We start from the raw sequence: 20,542 nt of genomic DNA on the forward strand, positions 1-20,542 counted from the left end.
TCAGCCTCTTAGGAAAGCTTTTTTAGAATTTCAAAGCTCTTCTTTGAATGTTGTCTGTCTTGTGTTTCATTCTCAATGAAGATGATCACACACTGCTTAAATAACGTTGAGATCTGGGCTCTGAGGCCAGTCCATGACTGATAGTATTCCATTTTGTTTTTCTATTCAGGTATGCCATTACGGCACAGGCAGTGTGTTTGGGATCAGTGTCATACTTAAAAAATAGCTGTTACCAGTATGAAGCTTTCCAGATAGGTATATTTCTTTGTTTACCGGAAGCAAAATGGGAAGACATTCGTGGTGCAAGACTTTTGCACAGATTATACACACATACAGGGGCCTAAGATGTGACTGTGACATGTTTGGTTGCTAAACTCCTGATTGCATAAGAGTCTGTGGACAGACCGATTCAGAGTTTTACAGTCACAGACATTCGCGGTGTTTAACTGAAATTTTATCTGCTATAAAAAAGACAATTTCTGAACTCCAGAGCAAAGAAGATCCATCTTATTTTATCTTATAATGGAATAATCAAACTACCTCAGGTTGAACCCTCTGCAACCTGTGGAGCAATGTGAAAAACGCATTCAGACATCATCAAAACTGTTTTGAGAATCTGAGTTGAAAAAACAATAAACACAAATAAAATACATCAAAAGTTGATGGCATAACCAGAAGCAGCAATTTTATTGGATACTAATGTGCAATGACGAGTAACAGTAGAAGACAGTAGATGCAGGAGTCGAGTAAATATATCAAAAAGAGGCTCTGGCTACATCCAAGAACACAATACAAGAATCCCCCCAGATAGTGTAGTCTTAGAGACCCACATTTTTTTAACCAATTGTTTATTTTTGTTTAGATTTTCACAATCATCTTGTATTTCCTGTCATAAGCCACGGACACATGTGACAGAAGTCTGACTTTAAAAATCAGGGCTGCAGACTTGTAGAGTGTTCCTGACTAACAGAACAATGAAACCGCTGCTGCTAACACTGTCTCGTTGGATATTTCACTGAGAACTGCTGATCATACGCCAACATGCTACCACCGAATGAACAATAAACGCTGATGTGGGATGATAAGACAAGAGCATGACACAGAGAGGGCAGTTTATAACCTATGAACAGAGCTGGAGAGATAAGCCTGTAAATCTCTAGTGAAAAGGTCTGACTCAAATAAATACTGGGTGAATCATCACATCCTGCTGCCTTCAGTTGCTCTTTCCAGCTTTGCTGAAGCAACACAGCTTTGTTCCGATTCTTTTATCGCTTAGATTGTTGCCCGTGTTTTATTTTTTCCTAATTTATGTGGCTATCTTAGGGTTTAATGTGAGTGTGACGGTATCACAAAGCTCGGTCACATTTAGCAAGAGTAAACAGTAACTGTGTTGGTCACACGTATATTCGTGCTTCTCCACAGCAGGTTAATTCTCAAGATAATATCAAAACTTGTCATCAATTGGTCAGTTGGATCGCTGGATATAAGATCCTTTTAAAGTTTAAAATAAAACCCGGAAAAAGATGCATGTTGATCATTGAACTCACTGCTTGTTCAAACACCAATGGATGTTTAAACAACTGCTTGACTCAGTAAATTATAAATTATTTTCTTCTAGTTGTGTGAATGTCTGATCAGGTCTTTCTGCGTAGCTCTTTGGCTCTGCAGAGAGGGTGATTACTGGAATTCAAAGAATCAAAGGGCTACGGAAACACACTTGCCATTAGCCCCGGCATACTGACTGCTTAAAAGACTTTTCAGGTTTTCAATATTCCGTTTCACTCCAGTTTGAAGTCTTTTACACTACATATCTGAGATATATTTGACAGATGACAGTACACAGCTACAATGTGTGGGCCTACAAAGCTTCTACTAATTGAAGTGTCATAATGAAACAATGTTGCATTTTAACCTGCTTAATATCACCATTTGCTACTCAGTAATACAAGTTTCACTGTTCCTTGCCACATTGACCACTTCATGATTTGGACTGTACTGCGTGTAACTTCCATTTCCCAGATACGCTCACGAGCGCATTAGGGAAACAAGTGTAAACTAAGCTGTCTGTTAACCAGCTTCATGATACCAGTCATCAAGATGTTAGATTAAGTGGAGTCAGATCACCTAAAGAGTCAGATTAAAAGCGCCTCTGTGCCATTTACTGCATGTCTGTCACACTGTGCAAGACCAGTTTTAGACAAATCTTGGTCACAGATACTGATGCATATCAGATTGTGCGATGGATGCATAGTTGATTACAGTGCTGCAATGTTTTTAGAAAAAAATAATAAGGACAGAGACATATGAGTAAGTATAAAAGGGTTTCTTCTTAGTCATAGAGAGAGTTTTTTTTTTCCTTTTTCACATTACAACCAATTGTTTTGGTTTGTGTGTGTGCCCACAAATTTGTTTTCCCCTAACCTTTATTAAAAAATATGACATGTGCCGACTGGTATATCTTTTACTATTGTATTCTGAATAACTGCTTTGTTTGAGTAGCCCTGCTGTGAAAACATGGTCCTGGATGTCTGTCTCAAATTTTTTTTTGCGGGCAGTCTTTGTTCATCAAAGCCCCAAATTAGCCACTGATGGATATGTCGCACAATCAATACCAGATTTTGTTTGAGACAAATAAAGAGGATGTACTTCTCATGAATGTCATCTTAGATCTCAGAGCGTGTCACAGCCTCTGTAAACGTTTCATCTGAGATAAAGAAGCAACCTTCTGGGCAACAGAAGAAAAAGAAGAGATTGCTGTGCGTTGGTCAACTGTCTGAGCAACATCTCCTGAGAGAGCAACTGGAGGAGCTTCTACAGAGACACTGAGCTACAGCTACAGACAGACTTCAAGTCCGACAGGGAGTTTGTGCGTGTTTGTTTACAGGAAGAAAAAGCTGGTCTGTTCCCTCAGTCTTTTGGAAACTATCATGTCGAAGTGGGCAAGAAGTGGGAGAAATCTAATGCTGCGTCCACTTGATGCTCTTCAGGTCGATACCTTCCTGAATCATCTCCCACAGAGGACTGACAGACGGAAAGAGAGGCAAAGAGGCAGGTTAGAGAAAACAAGGTTATCGTTCAAAATTTTGTATCAATTTTATGAATGTAAAGTAAAATCAGCATCTATGCGATAGTGTCTGAGTGCTGACTTTACCTCATCTCTCTGAGTCTGCGGACCTGCTCGATGCATTTCTCTGCTGTGTAGTCAACCTCTTCTTCAGTGGTGAACCTGCCAATACCAAACCTGACACAAACACAAACACAGACATTTAAACATGAAACTAGAGAACAGAAAGGCTATAGGTAACCATTTCCTGGTTATCCAAGTTTATAAACAGCTTTGTTTTCTGTGGATTTAATCACTTTGATTGCTAAGTCTGATCAATGTGAAGAAAAGAGTTAGGAAGCACAAGGAAGATCATTATTAAACTTCTGGGGAGTTGCAGTTTTCATCAAAATCCAGGTTACAGGCAGTATTGTTACCTGATGGAAGAGTGAGCCAGATCTTCATCTGCTCCAATAGCTCTGAGGACGTACGACGGCTCCAGAGACGCTGAAGTACATGCACTGCAAACACAGACACAAATATTCAGTCATCTTTAGAGACTTCATGCACATTAATATGAGGCTTTTGAACTGTATATTAAGAATATAACTGTACTCTCAATGCTGGTGTTGAAACTGACATTTATGTTAAATTTATAAAATCGTCCTATTAAATGGATTTCAAATATTTCGACAAACTCTTTTAACTGAACCCAAATTTTGCAAAGGCTGCAATTAGATTTAATCAGCTAGTGACTAGTTTATGTGATAACTACGCATTTATTGCATATATATATATAGATATATAATAAACTCATTTACACTCTCCAATAAGGGCCATTCCCTGGAGTTAAAGTCTGCAATCACATTTATGATAAAATATATCCTGTGGAGTTCACAATAGTCTGCTCCACCTCTACTTAGTTTTTTTTGACTTGGGGAAAGTGCTTCTTTGAATTTGAATTTGAGCAAAACATAGGGAACGAAAAGTGGGCAGTGGAGGTGCTCAAGGCATTCAGGACTTTGTGTGATAGGAGAATGATTTAATTTCAATTCCAGATTTAAAAAGTAGCCAACAAAGAGAAGCTAATGTAAGAATCCTACCATGACCACACAGGTGGCAGGACACTTGATTCATAAATGGTACACAAATCGGTCAGCACTTCCATCCTCTCAAAACCATGCCGATTTTCTAACTTTTTCATGCAGTGGGTAAAGTTACACTCAAAAGTTGGACATATGCACATGAAAAAAAGTTTGAATCTGACCTCCCTGATGACAGAGCAACATCCTTCAGTGCCATCAGCAGACTCTCGCCCTCCACGTAGGCAAAAGAAAGGTTGATACAGCCTGAAAACACCCAGACACAAAAACACAATCAAAGGTGTTAGTCCAACTTCCAACAAAAACACTTCAAAAACATTAACTTCAAAAATTTTCACTGACTTGTAAATCAATTTCGGTTTAAACTCTAGCCTGCAGCAGCAGCACTGAGTTTCATTTCTACATGGAATTTATTAGCGTATTATAAAACCAGTTTAGTTACAAGGAGCACTTTAAGACTTTACAGTTTAAGAGTTGGTTTCGAGGTTCAGTTTAGAATTAGGTATAGGCTAAAGTTAAGAAATGTCTTACGCTAATAAATGTCCTCATAAAGACTGCTAAACAAACATAAACGTGTTTACCAGGGTAACGCTGTTCTGGATCTCCATTCATGATGACATCAGGAATCTCAGACATGATCTTCTGGACCAGACGACTAGCCAGCATGGACACCCGCTGATGATCATACTAAACAAACAAACAAACATGCACTAATCCCCCTGAAATTTAGCATCGTCTGGGAAGGTTTTTTGGATGTTTGACTTTCGTTATTTTACCTCCATCTCTTTCTGGGCAATGCTACAGGCCGCTCCCAGTCCAACAGCCAGTGGGGTGGGGACAGTGCCAGAGCGCAGCCCCCTCTCCTGTCCGCCACCATTCTGTATTGGCTCCAAACGCACCCTTGGCCTGCGACGCACGTACAACGCACCCACACCTGGACACACACACACGTAAGTATTTTTGCTTTTACAGCATTTTACGTGTATCTTTTCAAAGATAATCAAACTTTGACAGCTGATTGAAAAAATTAACGGGGAAACTCCGCTGATTTAGAAAAAAAAAAAAAAAGGAAAAAGGAAAATCTTCATATAAACAACCTACACGCTTATACATACATACTATATACATACATACTTTTTGCCATCTTTCCTGCTTCATATTTCACCTGTGTGTATTTTGTTTAATTTTTAAAACCAAAACACATTTCTGTGGGAAAATTTAGCCATTTCTAGTTTTATACAATTTATACAAAAATGGAAATGGGCACTGAGAAATGAGCTCAACAAACTATCGATCGGTTTAGAGTTATGCCACCTACTGATACTGCTACTAAAGCTGACCTTTGGGTCCGTAAATCTTGTGACCGCTGATGGACATCAGATCGATCTTCCAGTCAGAGATGCTGATGGGAATCTTCCCAACGGCCTGAGCAGCATCAGTGTGGAAGAAGACTCCTTTTGAGCGACAAATCTGTCCTGTAGATAGAAAGAGTTCAAGCTCACTACTCAGATCAGAGCTCTCAGTTGGGCTCCGCATAAAGCGAATAGTCTGATTTATTCAGTAAAACTGACAAAACTATTTAGATGCAGATATTATGAGTGCGTGATTGTGAGCATTTCGTGTGTGTTTGATTTGCTATGCTTACCAATCTCCTTGATGGGCTGCTTGACTCCAATCTCGTTGTTCACGGTCATCACCGACACCAAAGAGGTGTCAGTACGGATGGAGGCCTCCAACAACTGAACACACAAACAAACATGTAGTCAGACTCACTGTAAGGAGCAGACACGGGACACAATAACTCATGAATTCTGCAACGCTACAAATGGAGGTCAAATAATAAATACAGGCTTCACTGCCCAGAGGTATTGTAAAGATAGCTGCCAGTTTTTAATATGTTCACACAGACAATATTCTGGTTGTTGTCTGCGTGATCTTTCTTTTTGTCGCTGCATGTTTACCTCTAGGTCCAGCAAGCCGTTCTTCTGGACCGGCAGGTAAGTAACATCGAATCCTTCGGACTCCAGAATCCGACACGAGTCTAGGACGCACTTATGTTCGGTCTGAGTGGTGATCACATGACGTTTTTTGGCCTTGTAGAACCGGGCTACACCCTACAGGAGAGAAAAACACTGGGTTAAAGGGGGAAAAGTTTTAAGATTTTCTCTGATTCTAGCACTTTCTGGAGTTGTGAATCCAGTTCAGGCTGCTGCTCGTTTCTTTTTCGCATTAATTCAATGACCACATTTATAATTCCAGTAAATCAGAATCGACAGCAGCGTGACTTTAATTTGCTTCCTCTATTCTTGCTGTTATTACTTGTTTTTTGCTACACATGGTGTCTTTGGTAAGGCAATCCAAGTGGACTGAAGTGAAGGAGTTTGTTTCAGTGAAACAGTGAAAACAGATGCTACTTTTTCCTGTCAGCTGACTTATTTGCCTAGTGTGCACAGAAAATTTCTTTTAACGTGGTTGACAAATTCCATTTTTATCACAAGTTTTTGCATTTACATGTTGTATAGTTTGATTCAGAATAAGCATCCAAATCATTAACAATACAAAGGGTTTTGTTAATGACAGTTTTGTTTTAAGGAGTTTTATTAATCAGTTCACATTCTGAATTTGCTCTTACTGTTTTATGTGTTTTCATGCTTTTATTTGTATCCTCTTTTTTATTTCTCATGTAGTTTATCACTTTGTTTTTTACAGTGTTCTTATTTTGCAAGAGTTATAGCTTTAATCTGTTGTCTGCATTTTATATTTTTGATCAGTTTTCACCAAAACAAAACCTGTGTAAGTTTGTGTGAGAGAAAGTGATTAAGGACAAGAGAGTAGGACCTTGATAGCCATGTTGTTGGACTCTGTGGCTCCGCTGGTGAAAACGATCTCTCTGGGATCGGCTCCAATCAGATCAGCCACCTGCTGCTCAGAGAGAAAGAAAGGAAAGAAGAAAAAAAAAAACACCAAACAGATTCACATGTTTCTAATTTGTGTTTCTAATTTTGAACATGTGTTCTGGTGATGCTCTAACTCCGCCCCAGTGGCCATCACAATTTGGCCATTGAGAAATTTGCTCAAATTCTTATGCGTGGCCATTTTTCCTGCTTTTAACACATAAACTTTGAGGACAAAATGCTCACTTGTTCCCTAATATATTCCATTCACTAACAGCTGCCATGATGAAGAGATAAACTTCACCTGTCAGTGGACATAATACCTGTTCAGTGTGTGTGCGTGCGTGCATATATACATAAGCATAAATATATACATACATAGACATATAGCAACATCAGTCAGTGACTCTCGGTGAAACATGCACATGTTGTAGGTTACAAATATTAATGTCGGAGCGCTGATGCTGAATTCAAACATTCAGCATCAGCGCTCGACTTTGGTGTGCTCACTAGCTTGTATGAGGCCTGCGTCTCTTTGCATACCACAGCTACAACTGAGCAAGCCAAAGTGATACATGGACCTGATTTTTTCAGTAAAAGGACTAGATGTTACTGTCCTTTTACTACCTGCAAAGAAAGTGTAAATAAGCACAGCCCACTTTTCTAAAGATGGAGCAGCTCTCTACCTTCCTAGCGGTCTCCATGGCAGATTCACTCTCCCAGCCGTAGGCATGCGTTCTGGAGTGAGGGTTACCGTAGTAATTCACCTGGTACGGCAACATGGCATCCAGCACCCGAGGATCCTAAAGACACACACAAACATATGAAACTCTAAGTACAACCAGCTTTATGTCCAACTCTCTCTGACATCAGCTGTAAAAGTGACAAAGTGCTTAGTAACAGTTACCATGGGAGTGGTTGCCTGGAAGTCCATGTAGAGGGGGCGAAGCTCATCCTGTTCATGTTTCTTGATCAACTCTGCAGCATAAATTACAGTATATTTAAGACATTTAAAGCCATTTTTAAGACCACATTAAATTTATTAATGTAAAAAACCAGCATTTAAATTGTGAAATCAATGGGAAAACTGTTAAGGCAATATGGCCTTGAATTATTTTTTATTCACCTTGACCTAGGTAACTGGCAGTAAATTGATAAATGGATTAACTAAACACTAAAAAAATGTTTAATGTTTAAATGTTTATTTAGAAGTTCATAAATCAGTAAAGTCACAAGCTGTTCATTACGTCAATGTGATTTTTCCACTTTTTTTTTTTTTTAAACTGAACAAGGAAACTCAATTCAGTGTTTTATGAGACTTAAAGATCTGCCTGAAAATGACATTTTTATTCAGCTGGTTTTACTAAGTGTTTAATCAGATCTGGAATAATATACTGGGTCATAAATCTGTACCAGGCAGGGGGTCATCAATTAGTTAAATCCATCATCAATTGTGCCTTTACAGCCAAACAAAATTTAAAAACTCAGATAAAAAAAAAAACAACAACAAAAAAAAAAAAACCCTGACTCAGTGTCAAGGCATATTTGTATGGAATATATAATAGTAGCATTTTGCTTTGTGCTTATTTTATATATAAAAAGAAAGAACGTGGAACTGGTCTTTATTCTGCCTCATTTAATAAGCAGAACAACAATCTTCCCATTAGTCTCATGAATTAACTAATGAACTAATGACCACAAATGAATAGATTAATTATTTTTTACTTCTCTAGACTGACTCATCTGTGTGGAGACAATGAGCACAAATTTCGGCCTGACTCCATATTTTTAACGCATTTTTGTATAAAATACATTAAAAAAATGTTGTCAATCTGGCAATGAAGTCAAGAGTAATGTGCATGATTTTAACATTATAAAAATGGAGTGACACAGAGAATATCAGAACATAAATTAAAATCTTTTTAAAACAGTTATTTAACAAGATTGCTTCATCTTGTGCCAGTCAGCTAGTTCTCGTGAACTTCCCGTTTATTAGTGTTTTAATTTAGTATTTTTTAGGTTTTCCTGACCTCACATGAATTTTAAAGTCGTCAGTTAACCTGACAGTTTACAGATGCTGTTAAGTTTCCTGCCTCCTTACTAAACTGCGTCACTTTGGGATTAGCTTCGTGCTAGTTGGTGTTGGGGGGATAAGCTACCCAGTTTGCTCCGGGCTGTTGTTACCTTTCTGCGGGGAGCTAGCGGCCGTCCGCTCGGAGCTCAGCCGGAGAGGAAGCCACGCGGTTGGCCTCAGCAGCCGGTAGGACACGGTCCTACCCGAGGCAAGCATCTTGTCAGTTGACTGGCTTCAACTGGAAAGCCGCTGACCTCCGTCAAAAACAGCACGCTGTTCGTAATATGAACACCAGCAAAACAGAAAACTTGGCACAGACCAGCTTAACCCACTGGTTCCTCCGCAAGAAAATAGAAATAACAAAATATCACTACTTAAACATAAGGTTAAATTTGAGTGAAGTTTGGTGATGTTGCCGCCTGTCTGTTACGTCCAGGTATAAACACAAATGTCAAGATGAATACGTAACACAAACACTTCCGTGTGAGACGTTCAAATTAAAAGCTTTTCACAACCATCGCAATGATAAGCATTGCTTTTGTTCATATAAAATGGATTATTTTCTGAAAAAAATAAATAATATGCACATATATTTGGATGTTTATCAGTCGGACTGATAGCGGTTTTTGTCCTCTGATTGTCAAGGGAGAGAAAAAAACAACAACAGATAAATAAATGCAAGTAACAATGTAAAAACAATATCATAGAATTGGACTAGGGTCACCAGTAATGATGTCTTACACTTTACAGGGTAAAAACTTCAGGTTTCTGTTAATTAATTTAAGTAAGATAATGGAAGATGTTCTTTATCACAAAAAATTGGGACTCCTGCAGCCAAAACAAATTATGCAATACATTAAAAAAACTTCCGCCTTTTTGCAGCGTCTTCACTCGGTTACTTTGATAGCTTGACGCAGCTCGATGTTGACGCTGTTTCATGGTTGCACAAGAAACGGAAATAGGAGGCGGGAGTTCCTGTGAACATTCACCACTCTTATTCGTTAATTTTCTGTGTTTTGGTACCGCTTCTGCTTTTTGGTTGGCTATAAAGCAACGAGTTTGTGCAAAGTGGTTTCAGTATGTTTCAGCATCTTATGAATACACTACTTTTAAATAATCTATTTTTGCTTCAGTAAAATTTTGGGGGGAAAGTGTTGTACTGTATAACTATTTGCGTATATTTCAGGAGTAAGTGGTTCGCACTGTTTCCTCACAGCATTGAAGGTCCTGAGTTCACTTCCACCATCAGGAGTTTTTACATCTTCTCCCCTGTTTGCGTTGGTTCTCTCGGGCTTCTTCCCACAGTCCGAAGACGTTGGGGGCGGGTTAATTGGTGATTCCAAAATTGCCCATAGGTGAATGTGAGTGCGAATTGTTTTCTGTCTCTATGTTTTATCCCTGCGACAGACTGGCGATGTGTACCCCGCCTCTCGCCCTAAGACAGCTGGGATAGACTCCAACGACCCCGAAGAGAATGGATGGATAATGCAATATTTAAATTCAAACCCAAACTCCATACCAGCTGGTGGCGCTTTTTTGATGTTCGCCCAATAAAGAAGAAGAAAAGGTAGAAGCGGAAGAGAAGCCGAATGTAGCTCATTAGCTACCTAGCTAGGTCACTTTTAAAAACCCTATTTATATATTATTTTTAAAAACACCGGGGATGGAAGAGTAAACTTTTTGAGCGGTGGATCTCGCTTTGAGGTGAGTTTGAGGTTTCTGCTCGTAATGTGAAAGCTCGCAGAGACGAGCTAACCTGTCAGTATGCTGCTGCTGGCAGGACGGTAAAAACGTTTTGGGGTTTTGTTTTTATTCGTATCAAATAATATGATGGGTTTATGCTTCAGTCAAATTAACGAATAAATTAGGTAGTGTTATATTTAACATTTCTGGCCGTAGCAGCTGCACTGATCGTAGTTATTAAAGATAAAAAGGAGAGAAAACTAGTTTCCTGAACGTTAGACGCCAACATGAGCGTCAATGCCTACTTGTTATTTACAACGACGAGTGAAAAGCAGAACTAAACACTGTGGGGATTTAACTCCCGAGTCTGAGTCTGATATCACGTTCGCATTGAAACTGAATTTGCATTGTAATATGTAATAGTAGCTTGTCGTTCTTATTTCCGTATAGATATTATTATGGAACATAAATAAGTGAAAAATATTTATCAGTTTACCTACACTGGACAGTCTGTGTGGGTTCACTAATTTTACCTTGAGCCCCATATTTTGCAGCGTACAGTGCTGTGACTTCCCCCTCCCTGATTTTTTTTTTCCTTTTTGATGTGTGTATGTGTTTTACTTTATTTTTAAATTTGTTACATACATTTTAATATTAAACAAATGAAACCCAAGTCAATAAAACATGCAGTTTTTAAATGATGATTTAATTTATAAACTGAAAAAGCTACACAAACCTGCCCGACCCTGTGTGAAAAAGTAACTGGCCCTAAAGCTGATTGGTTTTGCCACTCTTGGCAGCAAGAGCTGCAGTCTTTGCAGTCATTTGTGATGACTGGCAATGAGTGTTTCACATCACCGTGGCCCACCCTTATTGACAGAATTGTTTTAATTCTGGATTTTCAAGCACAAAAAGCCTTTTTAAGGTCATGCCAAAACATCTTAATTGGATTTAAGCCTGGACTTTGCCTAGGATACTTCAAAACCTTTATATTGTTTTTTGTTTTGTTTCTTTGGACGTTTTGGTGGCATGTTTCTAATTATTGCCCTGCTCCACAAGTGCAAGTCTCGGATTCCAACTTTGACACTATGGCTCTCTGGTAATGTTTTCTGTTATAATGTTACTTTCTGGATGGTTAAACCTTGTTTTATGTATGTGGGGTGCATTGTATGCAAGCCATTGCTTTGGCCTGCACCCTTTCTTTTGGAAAGAACCACTTGTTTCATTATGATCAGATAGCAACAAACAAACAAACAAATACATAGGTCTCTTCACTACATATATTTACTTATTTAGATGTTCGAAACCAAGCTCAAGTACATAATTGATCTGTGAACAGGACTTTAGAGATCATATACCCTTCATTTGAAATGAATGGTAAAAGAAGTACTTGTCACTGTGGGGTTTTTCATTCTTGCTGTCAGAAAAAAGAAGTTCAAAAATTATACATGCAACATTCTTAACGGGCATTTTTGGAGTGCTGCAAATGTACATGTTGTTATCAGAACAGGGCTGTTTTGCAAAGTTATCTGTAACTGATGCCAAAGTCCGTGTAGAACTGACACTAGACAATATGGCACACAGATGATCTCAACCCAGCTTCTTAAAAATCAATAAAAGCTGTGGCTTGGTCAGAGTGTATGCATTTTTATGTGAAAGGAGGTGCACCCCCATTTTCTTTAAGTTTATTAATAAATGCTACTCTATAGTAGTTTTTGGCTCTAATTAATGGAGCAGGTATCAGACGTCTCTTCATTGAGTTTTTCATCTGCTGGAAGGATTCTAGCTCTCCTATCTTGGCCTGCAGCTGGCTGGTTGTCCTTGTTCTCCTCTGCAGCTTTGGTGATGTCAGCATAGCAACACATCAACCAGTTCTCCACATGCTACAGGTTACTGTTAGCATGAGCCTCCAGTTTGCAGCAGATCTCCAATGCAGAACAAGAACTGCTGTCTAAGCATTGTAGTTGGACTCCGTTGAAGCCCAGATTGAGATCCCCGGGACTCTAACTTTTGCCCTAAGCGATTGCAGAGAGTACAAGATGAGACTTGTACTGGACCTTTTGAGAGTCATGCAGAGCTGATCTAATAAGTTAAATAATAATTTGCAACTGTGCATGACGATAATAAATCCGTCATATTAATCTCACAAATCAAGATGATAGTAAGGATGATATTGGAAAATATGTTTTAGTTATGAAAGCCAGAAATTCATTTGAAAGGTTTGTGACAGTGTCTGGAAGAACAAACATGTTTGTGTGAGTGGCTAAGAGGGCAACCTTCAGCCACATTCAGATTAAACATAGAAGTATTTCCACATCATCTGCACCTTCAGTGATGGTAACTTGCTAGTGCTGAAAGCTGTGACATGTCAGCTGACCCCTTGGTTTATTTCACAGGTGACGCCATGCTCCAAGAGCCTTTAGCAACTGAAAATCGACACGTTTGACTAAGAAGCTGTCGCCACTGCCGCCATCATGGGGACAACGATGAGCGAGCCGTGTATTTATGATAAACTGTCCGAGAGCATCGACATCCTCCGTCAGTCGGGTTACCGCTACGGAATGTCGGAGAGGGAGATCGAGAGGTTCATCAAGCAGGTCCTGGAGACCAACGAGCCCAGAAGAGAGCCCCCACAGTTTCCCATCCTGAGAGCCACCATCAAGGTCCACATATGAATTATTACATTGCTGAACAGATTAATACTGAAGACCTCTGACACATAGAGAGGCTTAGTTTTAATTTTAGTTCAGTAGTGTTGGTAATTAGTTTGAAAGACTGTTTTAAGATAGATTTAAAGTGTGAAAATCCAATAAGTTTACTTTGTAGAAGACTCAACTCTTTTTCTTGCTCTAAAATATGTTTACGCTTCACAGACAGTTATTCATGTGCTGTCCTGATAAAGGAGACATTTGTCTGAGTTGCAAAGTCTTTGTGTTGTCTCTTCAGTTTGTGGTGGCTGTTGGCTTCTTGCTGGTGGTGGTGCTGGCCTTCACCTACCCCCAGAATGCCCCCCAGCTGGGACTGGTCAATCTGGGCTGCTATAACTGGTCGTCCCCTCTCAGCCACGTCCGCCTGCTCTCCCTACCCATCGCCAAGAAGTACAACCTGCAAGGTGTGAATTGTTTCAGTTTTTGTTCTGTCGCAAACATGCGTACACAAACAAAATCCAACGTTTCCTACTAACGAGAAAGCCCTTATTACCCTAGAATTGCACGATTCATTTCAGCACCTCAGCAGAGTGCTGTAGTTGGGATGTGCCAATCCAGAAGATATTTGACGTTTGTGTGCAGCAGCAAACATGACTGTTCCGTAAACTTGTTCTCCATTTGAGAAAAAACTGAAACCAAAAAGGAGAAACACTTTTTTTTTTCTTTTTTTTTTTGCATCTCTGCTTAGGGGTAGACCTGTGTTTATGCAGGCTGTTACTTGCAGGGACACTTAATAAAACTGTTTCATCATTATAACATCTTTGACTTGAGTGCCTACCTGTAAGCTGTATGCATAAACTGTACGGAGCAGTGCACAGACAGTGCTATCTGCTAATCACTGTAACAAACAAACTAAAATAAAACATACTAGAATTTTAGGACAGTAAACTAATTCCAGTAAAAATGTCCCTAAAGGCACCACAAACATGAACCACTTCAATGACTCGAGTTAGTGGAGATGACATCCGTCAGACTATAGGTCTTTAAAAGAAATCCAAACAGGTGACTTATTTAGGAGAGAAAAAATCAACCCATACAGTTAGATTAGATGAAACTTTATTAATCCCTCGGGTGGGTTCCTCTGGGAAATTCAGTTTCCAGTAGCACAGCACCGACAGATGTGTCAAGAATGAAGCTATCCTTAGAGCCCAAAGCTTGTTTGTTTGTTTCAGACCAGCCTGTAAATATGCATTTCTTAAGTGTTTATTTGTGTGCTGCAGGTTTCCATGAGTGGTGGAGCGCCGGCGCTCTCAGGCAAAATCTAGTCAACTGTTCAGGCTGTGCGGAGATTTCCTCAGTGTTGGAAGTCCCTGAGAGCCTCAGAGGGACTGTTACTCTGCGACGAGGGCCTCAGCTTGTCCTGCTGAAGGTCAGAGGTCAACGCTGTCACGGTGGCCATCTAAAGAGCCTTGTGTCATATTCCTGATAGAGAACCTGTTTAAAATGTCTGTAAACACCACCGTGTGTGCCAGTGGTGCCATTTAAAGGATTTAACTTGTTTAATTTTTGGCTCTGTTATTAGCGTAGCCTCTGTCTTTCTGAAATGTGCACGTGAGCATTTTTCTTTCCAAAGAATTTATTTATTACTACAAACACTTCAAAAACTTAAGAGCATCATAATAACTGCATCTATTGTGCTGAACAAAAGACACATGCATATTGTGGGAGCTGCTCAAACACATCTCAAGAGATAAAAAAATGTGTGTAAGACACTTGTCACACTAGGAAAAAGTCAACAGCAGACCTGTAAAATCACATGCCCTGTGAACAGTTGACAGTTAATCTTCAGTTTGAATAAAAAAAACAAAACAAAACAGTTTGTTCATCTTTATTTCCATTTGTCCATGCTGCTCTCTCTAGGGTGGGGAGTCCCTCAGCGTCCAGCGGCAGCAGCTCGAGGAGCTCTACCTGGCTCATTCGGGCTCCATGTCCATTCTGCTGGAGGAGGAGGACGGTCTGCACAACCACAATCTCGGCCTCCCTCAGGGACCTGCCAACTTCACGTTGCTCTGGTACTTAGCATTTTTAAAGTAGTGCTCCATTTGCTCAGTACTAACCCAAACCACTGGAAAATACTAATTTAATACTTGAAGAGGTCAGAATCAGTGCTAGTGTGAATCAGATTGTTGTACCACTAAAACACCTACATGCGGACGCATACTGTGTAATAAATAAAATGCTGGGTGCAACACATCTACCTGTAAAAAGTCTACTTACTACACTTTTAGACAAATCTTTGTACAACCCCTGTGATCTTTGACCTTCGTAAACTGTGGTCTCAATTACAGTCAAAAGAGGAAGTTAAGTCCACCCTATGCTAGAGTATGTTTTAGAGCGAGCCAGCCTTGTAATTGTCAGATCGCTGACCCTATGACCCTAAAACTGGACGTTAAAAACCAATAGGTTTTTAACGTGATGTCACTGTGACCATTAATTATATCTGGATACAGTCTATGTGTGGTTATAGTTGTGCATATTACTTCTGTCCCTGTAGGCGGTTCAGCTCTGGGACCAGGGAGAAGGTGCTGAGGTGGCTCTTCCCGAAGGCTGAGCTCTGCCCCCTGCTGGACAGCGCCGGGACCATCCTGCAGCGCTGCCTGGTCACCCACAGCACAAACTCTCAGAGCAAGGCGAGTCCAACTGTGTTCATATTTGTTCATATTCCAATCGCGGAACAAACGCCACGCTAATTATCGTTATGGATGCAGAGAGTAAACAGTAAAAACGGTAAAAATAAAGGAAAAAAATGATGGATTATTATTATTACTATTGTTAGTATTAAGTTAAAGCAGCTGAAGTGTGTTGAGGTTGTGAAGTTGTGATCGTAGCGCCTCAGTGACGTTTTGTCCTCGATAATATTTAACTACAAAAACACACCTTTCAGCTTTCTTTGTTGTAAGCTGCCGTTTGGGTTTCAGGGTGTCAGGGTGTTGGGCTGGCTGGTGGTGGGGGAGGGGCTGCCAACTGTTCGAGTTCTGCCCGTTCAGCGCTGCCAGAAACACTGCAGCTCCTTCAACCTGTGGCTGACGCCGGGAGACATGGGTAACACCTGCTGCACCTGCACATTTTTACACATGGACAGCAGATGAAATACAGATTTTTTATTGTTTTTAAAAAAGTTAAAATATAGTTTTCGTTGTTAGGACTTTATATAGTTTATTAATTCATTAATGTTTAATTTGTCAAATTAAACATTAATAAATTAATAATGTTTAATCTGACAAATTAAAATCAAAGCAGTTAATGTTTTGTGTGGCTACTGAAGCCACACTGAGCACCTACTGATGATTTGTTGTCCCCTCTGACCTTTGACCTGCACAGTGTACGCTGACCCCCGGTACTGGCAGATGGAGCTCTTTCCGGGTCGAGGCCAGAATATCATCTGTGGCGGGTCGACATTTTAAAACTTCAGGAGGCGCCAAGAGAAGAATGGCGGAGTTCAGGACTGAGGCGTGACATGGAGATCATCTGCCTTGCTCCAGCTCTGCCCACTGATGCCTTACTAAGTCCCAACCTTTTATTATTATTATTACTTTTTCCTGGTACCTCTTCTTTCTGGTAATCCTCCCATCATCCTCAGAGAGCTGGAACAACTGCACACGTGGAGGTTTGAGGACTGAAAAGTGACTCATTTAGTTTACCAGCTAAACGTGCCATAGCTCCACACAGATATCTAGATTAAAAAAAGAACAAACAAAAGAAATCTTTGTTTCTCTTTAGTGTGCCCGGTCCCAGGTCTCTGAATCACTGTCAACACCTCCGACTCGTTCAGTGATTTTAAAATATCTGCTGTTGTCCTTGTTGGTTGGAGAAAACAAAGTTATATTTTGTGTCAAAGCCAGAAAAATGTCTTCAGGTGTGACTCTTCACAGTGATGAGGGTCAAATTGATGAAAAATGACTTTTAAATGGAGTCCTCTTAAGAGACTTGTGGTTTCAGATATTGAGTCACAGCTGATTGGTCAGCCGGAGACAACCCAAGCACCATGTACAACGGAAGAACGATGAGATACAAAATTAGCGCTTTGCATATTGGCCGTGTGCAGCTGACCCCAGGCTGGATTAACCTAAACCTTGTGGCTTTTTAATCTGTAATAACTGATTAATTGATCAATCTAAAATGAAACTGGAAGTAATCAAAGTAGAACCAGTAGCAACGCAGGGAATGCCCCACAGCTCCCTTTCTTCTTCTTCTTCTCCCTCTAACACCTGCTTAAGTTTTTGCACTTTCTGGGAACTTTAAAGGAACTTTGGTGTCATTTGGATTCATGTGGATGTGGTAAAAGAGCCGGACTGTGATCAGAACTTCCAGCCGCTAACAAACTCAGATGGTGTCGAGAGGAAAAACTCATCGAGATGCTCAGTGCAGGAGCAAACCCAGAAACTAAAGAAAACAATTGCCATCTGTTGTGACGCACCTGCAGCTTCTGCCCTTTATTTGGTTCTTTTGATTATGTTAAAGGGACAGTTCACCCAAAATTTTAAAACCATGATATTCTCAGTTACATATCGTAGTACCTAAAACAGTCTGTCATTTGAACTGCGTTTTAGTTTTTCTGTATTTTGGGTAATTTTTTCAGTGGACCCATTATGTTCTAGTATCAGTAAGTCAGTAAGAGGATATTAGAGATACCCCCTCTTACTGACATCATAGAGATCTCAGAGTAGAAGAAATGAAAATGACATGTGGATATATAGGCATCCTTATTTGAAAATTGGCCACTTTTAATATGAGCATCCTTCATTTTAACAATAAATATGGTGGAAAACAAGGAAAATTGGGAAAGGCTTAATTTAAATGAATCTCTCTATTTTGGCTCATGTTTTTGCCAAATGTAAACGTAACACTGTGATTCTCTCGTTCTTTTCAAACTCTCTTGAAAAAGTTTTTAAACTTTCTTTTTTTGGTCACATTTTAGCATTTTACAAAAGTGTTTTTAACCTGATTATGAGATTATGAGCCATCTCTGCCTCAACACAAGTTTTAGACCTGTGAGAGAATATATGGGTGAACTGGCCCTTTAACATCCAGTTTGCAACACTAAGGCACCACACAGCAGCAGACGGGAGACATTTTATTGATAACACAGACAAAAGCTGCTTCTCTAATTTCATTGTCGCTATTTATTGTTATGGCTGTATAGAAATCGAACCATTAATTTTAATAATAAAGTGTTGTAATATTATATTTTTGATTATTACATGGGATCATTAGCACAGACAGAGCAAGAGCGGAGGATATATTTTGTGCTTATCAGGGTTTAAAAGTCTGAATAATGTCAAGTAAGTTTGCCAAAGTTTCTGCATTTTAAAGATGAACTCCCTCAGCTTGTTTAAGAGTTTTACATTTCCAGCAAAGCAGCCGAAGCAAAGTCAGGGGCTGCATCTTTTGAAATGTTTGCTTTGCATAGAGATGTAACACTTTTATGAAGAAATTAAAACTTATCGTGTATTATGTGCTTCCATCTGTGTGGACACTTTGTTTAAAAGTTAAAAAGTTGAGTCTGAACTTTATGGGGAATCGTAGGTATTGTGAAGAAAATTAAAAAAAAAAAAGTCTTGCAGACAAAAGCCCATCCACCCATTTTCTTCTGCTTATCCAGTTCAGGGTGGCAGACAAAATAGAATAATTACAGGTCATCTGGTATGCTCATTGTCATCTCCAAAAGTCATTCTTGGACTGCACTAGAGTAGCTTGGATGATTCACAGTTAAATATAACCTTCATTATTGTACTACACCGGATCAGTTCAGCCTCTATTTTGAATCCTATCCATCTGAACCAACCGTCTTCTGATTGGCTGCCCCTCCAAAACAGAACAGCAGATGGGTGGGGCTTCTGGGCCTTAAATTCCCATATTAGGAGATGACATCACTGTTTCTGATGTCATCCCAATGCAAATGAATACATGTATTTCCAGACCAATGGCCTAAATCCAGTTTAAAAACAAACAAACAAAAAACTTTAAAAGGTTTTAGAATTAGACTGACAAATTAACAGTAACAAAGGAAAAGTTAAATAGGTCTGGAAACAGCCTTTGACCCAGAGATACTAGTACATAACCTCTGAATATATATGAAAGAAAGTAAAAATAAGTATGATTAATAGGTCTAATTTAAATATTTTGTCAACATTTAAGCATTTGTAAGGTTTGCCAAGAAAACTGCTCTACATGTCACATCTTACATATATCCAAGTAATCCTGCTTTAAATCCATTATTTAATTCAAATTTGGCCCACTTTACAACATTGTGGTACCTCTGAAGGACCTTACAGGAGAAGTAGACTTACATTAGCTATGCAGATTATAGTAAACTAATGCAATCTAAAGAGCAGTGCTGTAGTAAATCTCGCTTTCTGACGTTTACTTTTTGGTGTCTCTAATAGTTTGCGTGTACAAAATGTACATTTGAAGTCAGTGATTCACAATACTGACCACGCAAGTTCTTACAATATTTATCCAGCCATCAGTGATATAACCGGACCTCAGACCCAGAGGAGGTACAGAACATCAACAGAGGCTTTGTGGTTTGGTAAGTGTGGATCGGTCATTGTTTCAATATTATGTTACTTCCAAGTCACAGCATGTGTTAAACTCTTTGCAGGTTAGAATCATCAGCTGGAGCTGGAAGAAGCAGCTTTGTCTTTCTGGAAATCTCTGAGTAAACATTTTGCCCCACAAGATTAAATAATCCTTCCCCAAGACTGTATCTACACACTATTAATATATATACATTTTCAAATTAAAGTTACTTTAAATCATTCTTTTGTAAAATCCTGTGTTTAAAAAAAATTTAAATGCTCTTAAACAAAGCTATTAGTAGTGTAAAGAAACAAATGCTAAGACTTTATGACCAAAGCTTATACGTGCTGTATTGAAGAGATAACTCCAGATGAAGTAGGGCTGGGCTGTACTTTGGTGGCACAGCCTCAAAACAATGGAAATGCTGCCCCCTGGTGGTGAAAGCTTTTAAAAACCTTTTTTTTCACCCTGAGAAGTTAAACCCCTCAGATTTGTATTTAGGATTATTTACATCC

General features: G+C 39.4%; 2 protein-coding genes across 2 annotated transcripts; one reads left to right on the forward strand and one right to left on the reverse strand.

The window, feature by feature from the left end:
• Positions 1-659: 659 nt before the first annotated feature.
• On the reverse strand, positions 660-9,571 carry nfs1 (NFS1 cysteine desulfurase). The gene is made up of 13 exons (XM_063473644.1): positions 9,225-9,571; positions 7,948-8,018; positions 7,727-7,843; positions 6,985-7,068; positions 6,108-6,260; positions 5,792-5,885; positions 5,487-5,621; positions 4,923-5,080; positions 4,728-4,833; positions 4,311-4,392; positions 3,481-3,564; positions 3,152-3,241; positions 660-3,021 (listed from the first exon to the last, which is right to left on the reverse strand). Exons 1-13 carry the CDS (start codon positions 9,328-9,330, stop codon positions 2,958-2,960), a joined length of 1,344 nt encoding a protein of 447 aa, XP_063329714.1. The 5' UTR covers positions 9,331-9,571; the 3' UTR covers positions 660-2,957.
• Positions 9,572-10,316: 745 nt separating this feature from the next.
• Positions 10,317-18,963, forward strand: lg5h6orf89 (linkage group 5 C6orf89 homolog). The gene is made up of 8 exons (XM_063473646.1): positions 10,317-10,818; positions 13,194-13,460; positions 13,744-13,909; positions 14,726-14,874; positions 15,366-15,517; positions 16,000-16,135; positions 16,424-16,547; positions 16,827-18,963. The coding sequence occupies exons 2-8, from the start codon at positions 13,272-13,274 to the stop codon at positions 16,907-16,909; spliced, it is 999 nt and encodes a 332-aa protein (XP_063329716.1). The 5' UTR covers positions 10,317-10,818; positions 13,194-13,271; the 3' UTR covers positions 16,910-18,963.
• The last annotated feature ends 1,579 nt before the right edge of the window (positions 18,964-20,542 follow it).

Source organism: Pelmatolapia mariae, linkage group LG5 (assembly GCF_036321145.2).
Source record: "Pelmatolapia mariae isolate MD_Pm_ZW linkage group LG5, Pm_UMD_F_2, whole genome shotgun sequence".
In the NCBI taxonomy this organism is placed as follows: domain Eukaryota; kingdom Metazoa; phylum Chordata; class Actinopteri; order Cichliformes; family Cichlidae; genus Pelmatolapia; species Pelmatolapia mariae.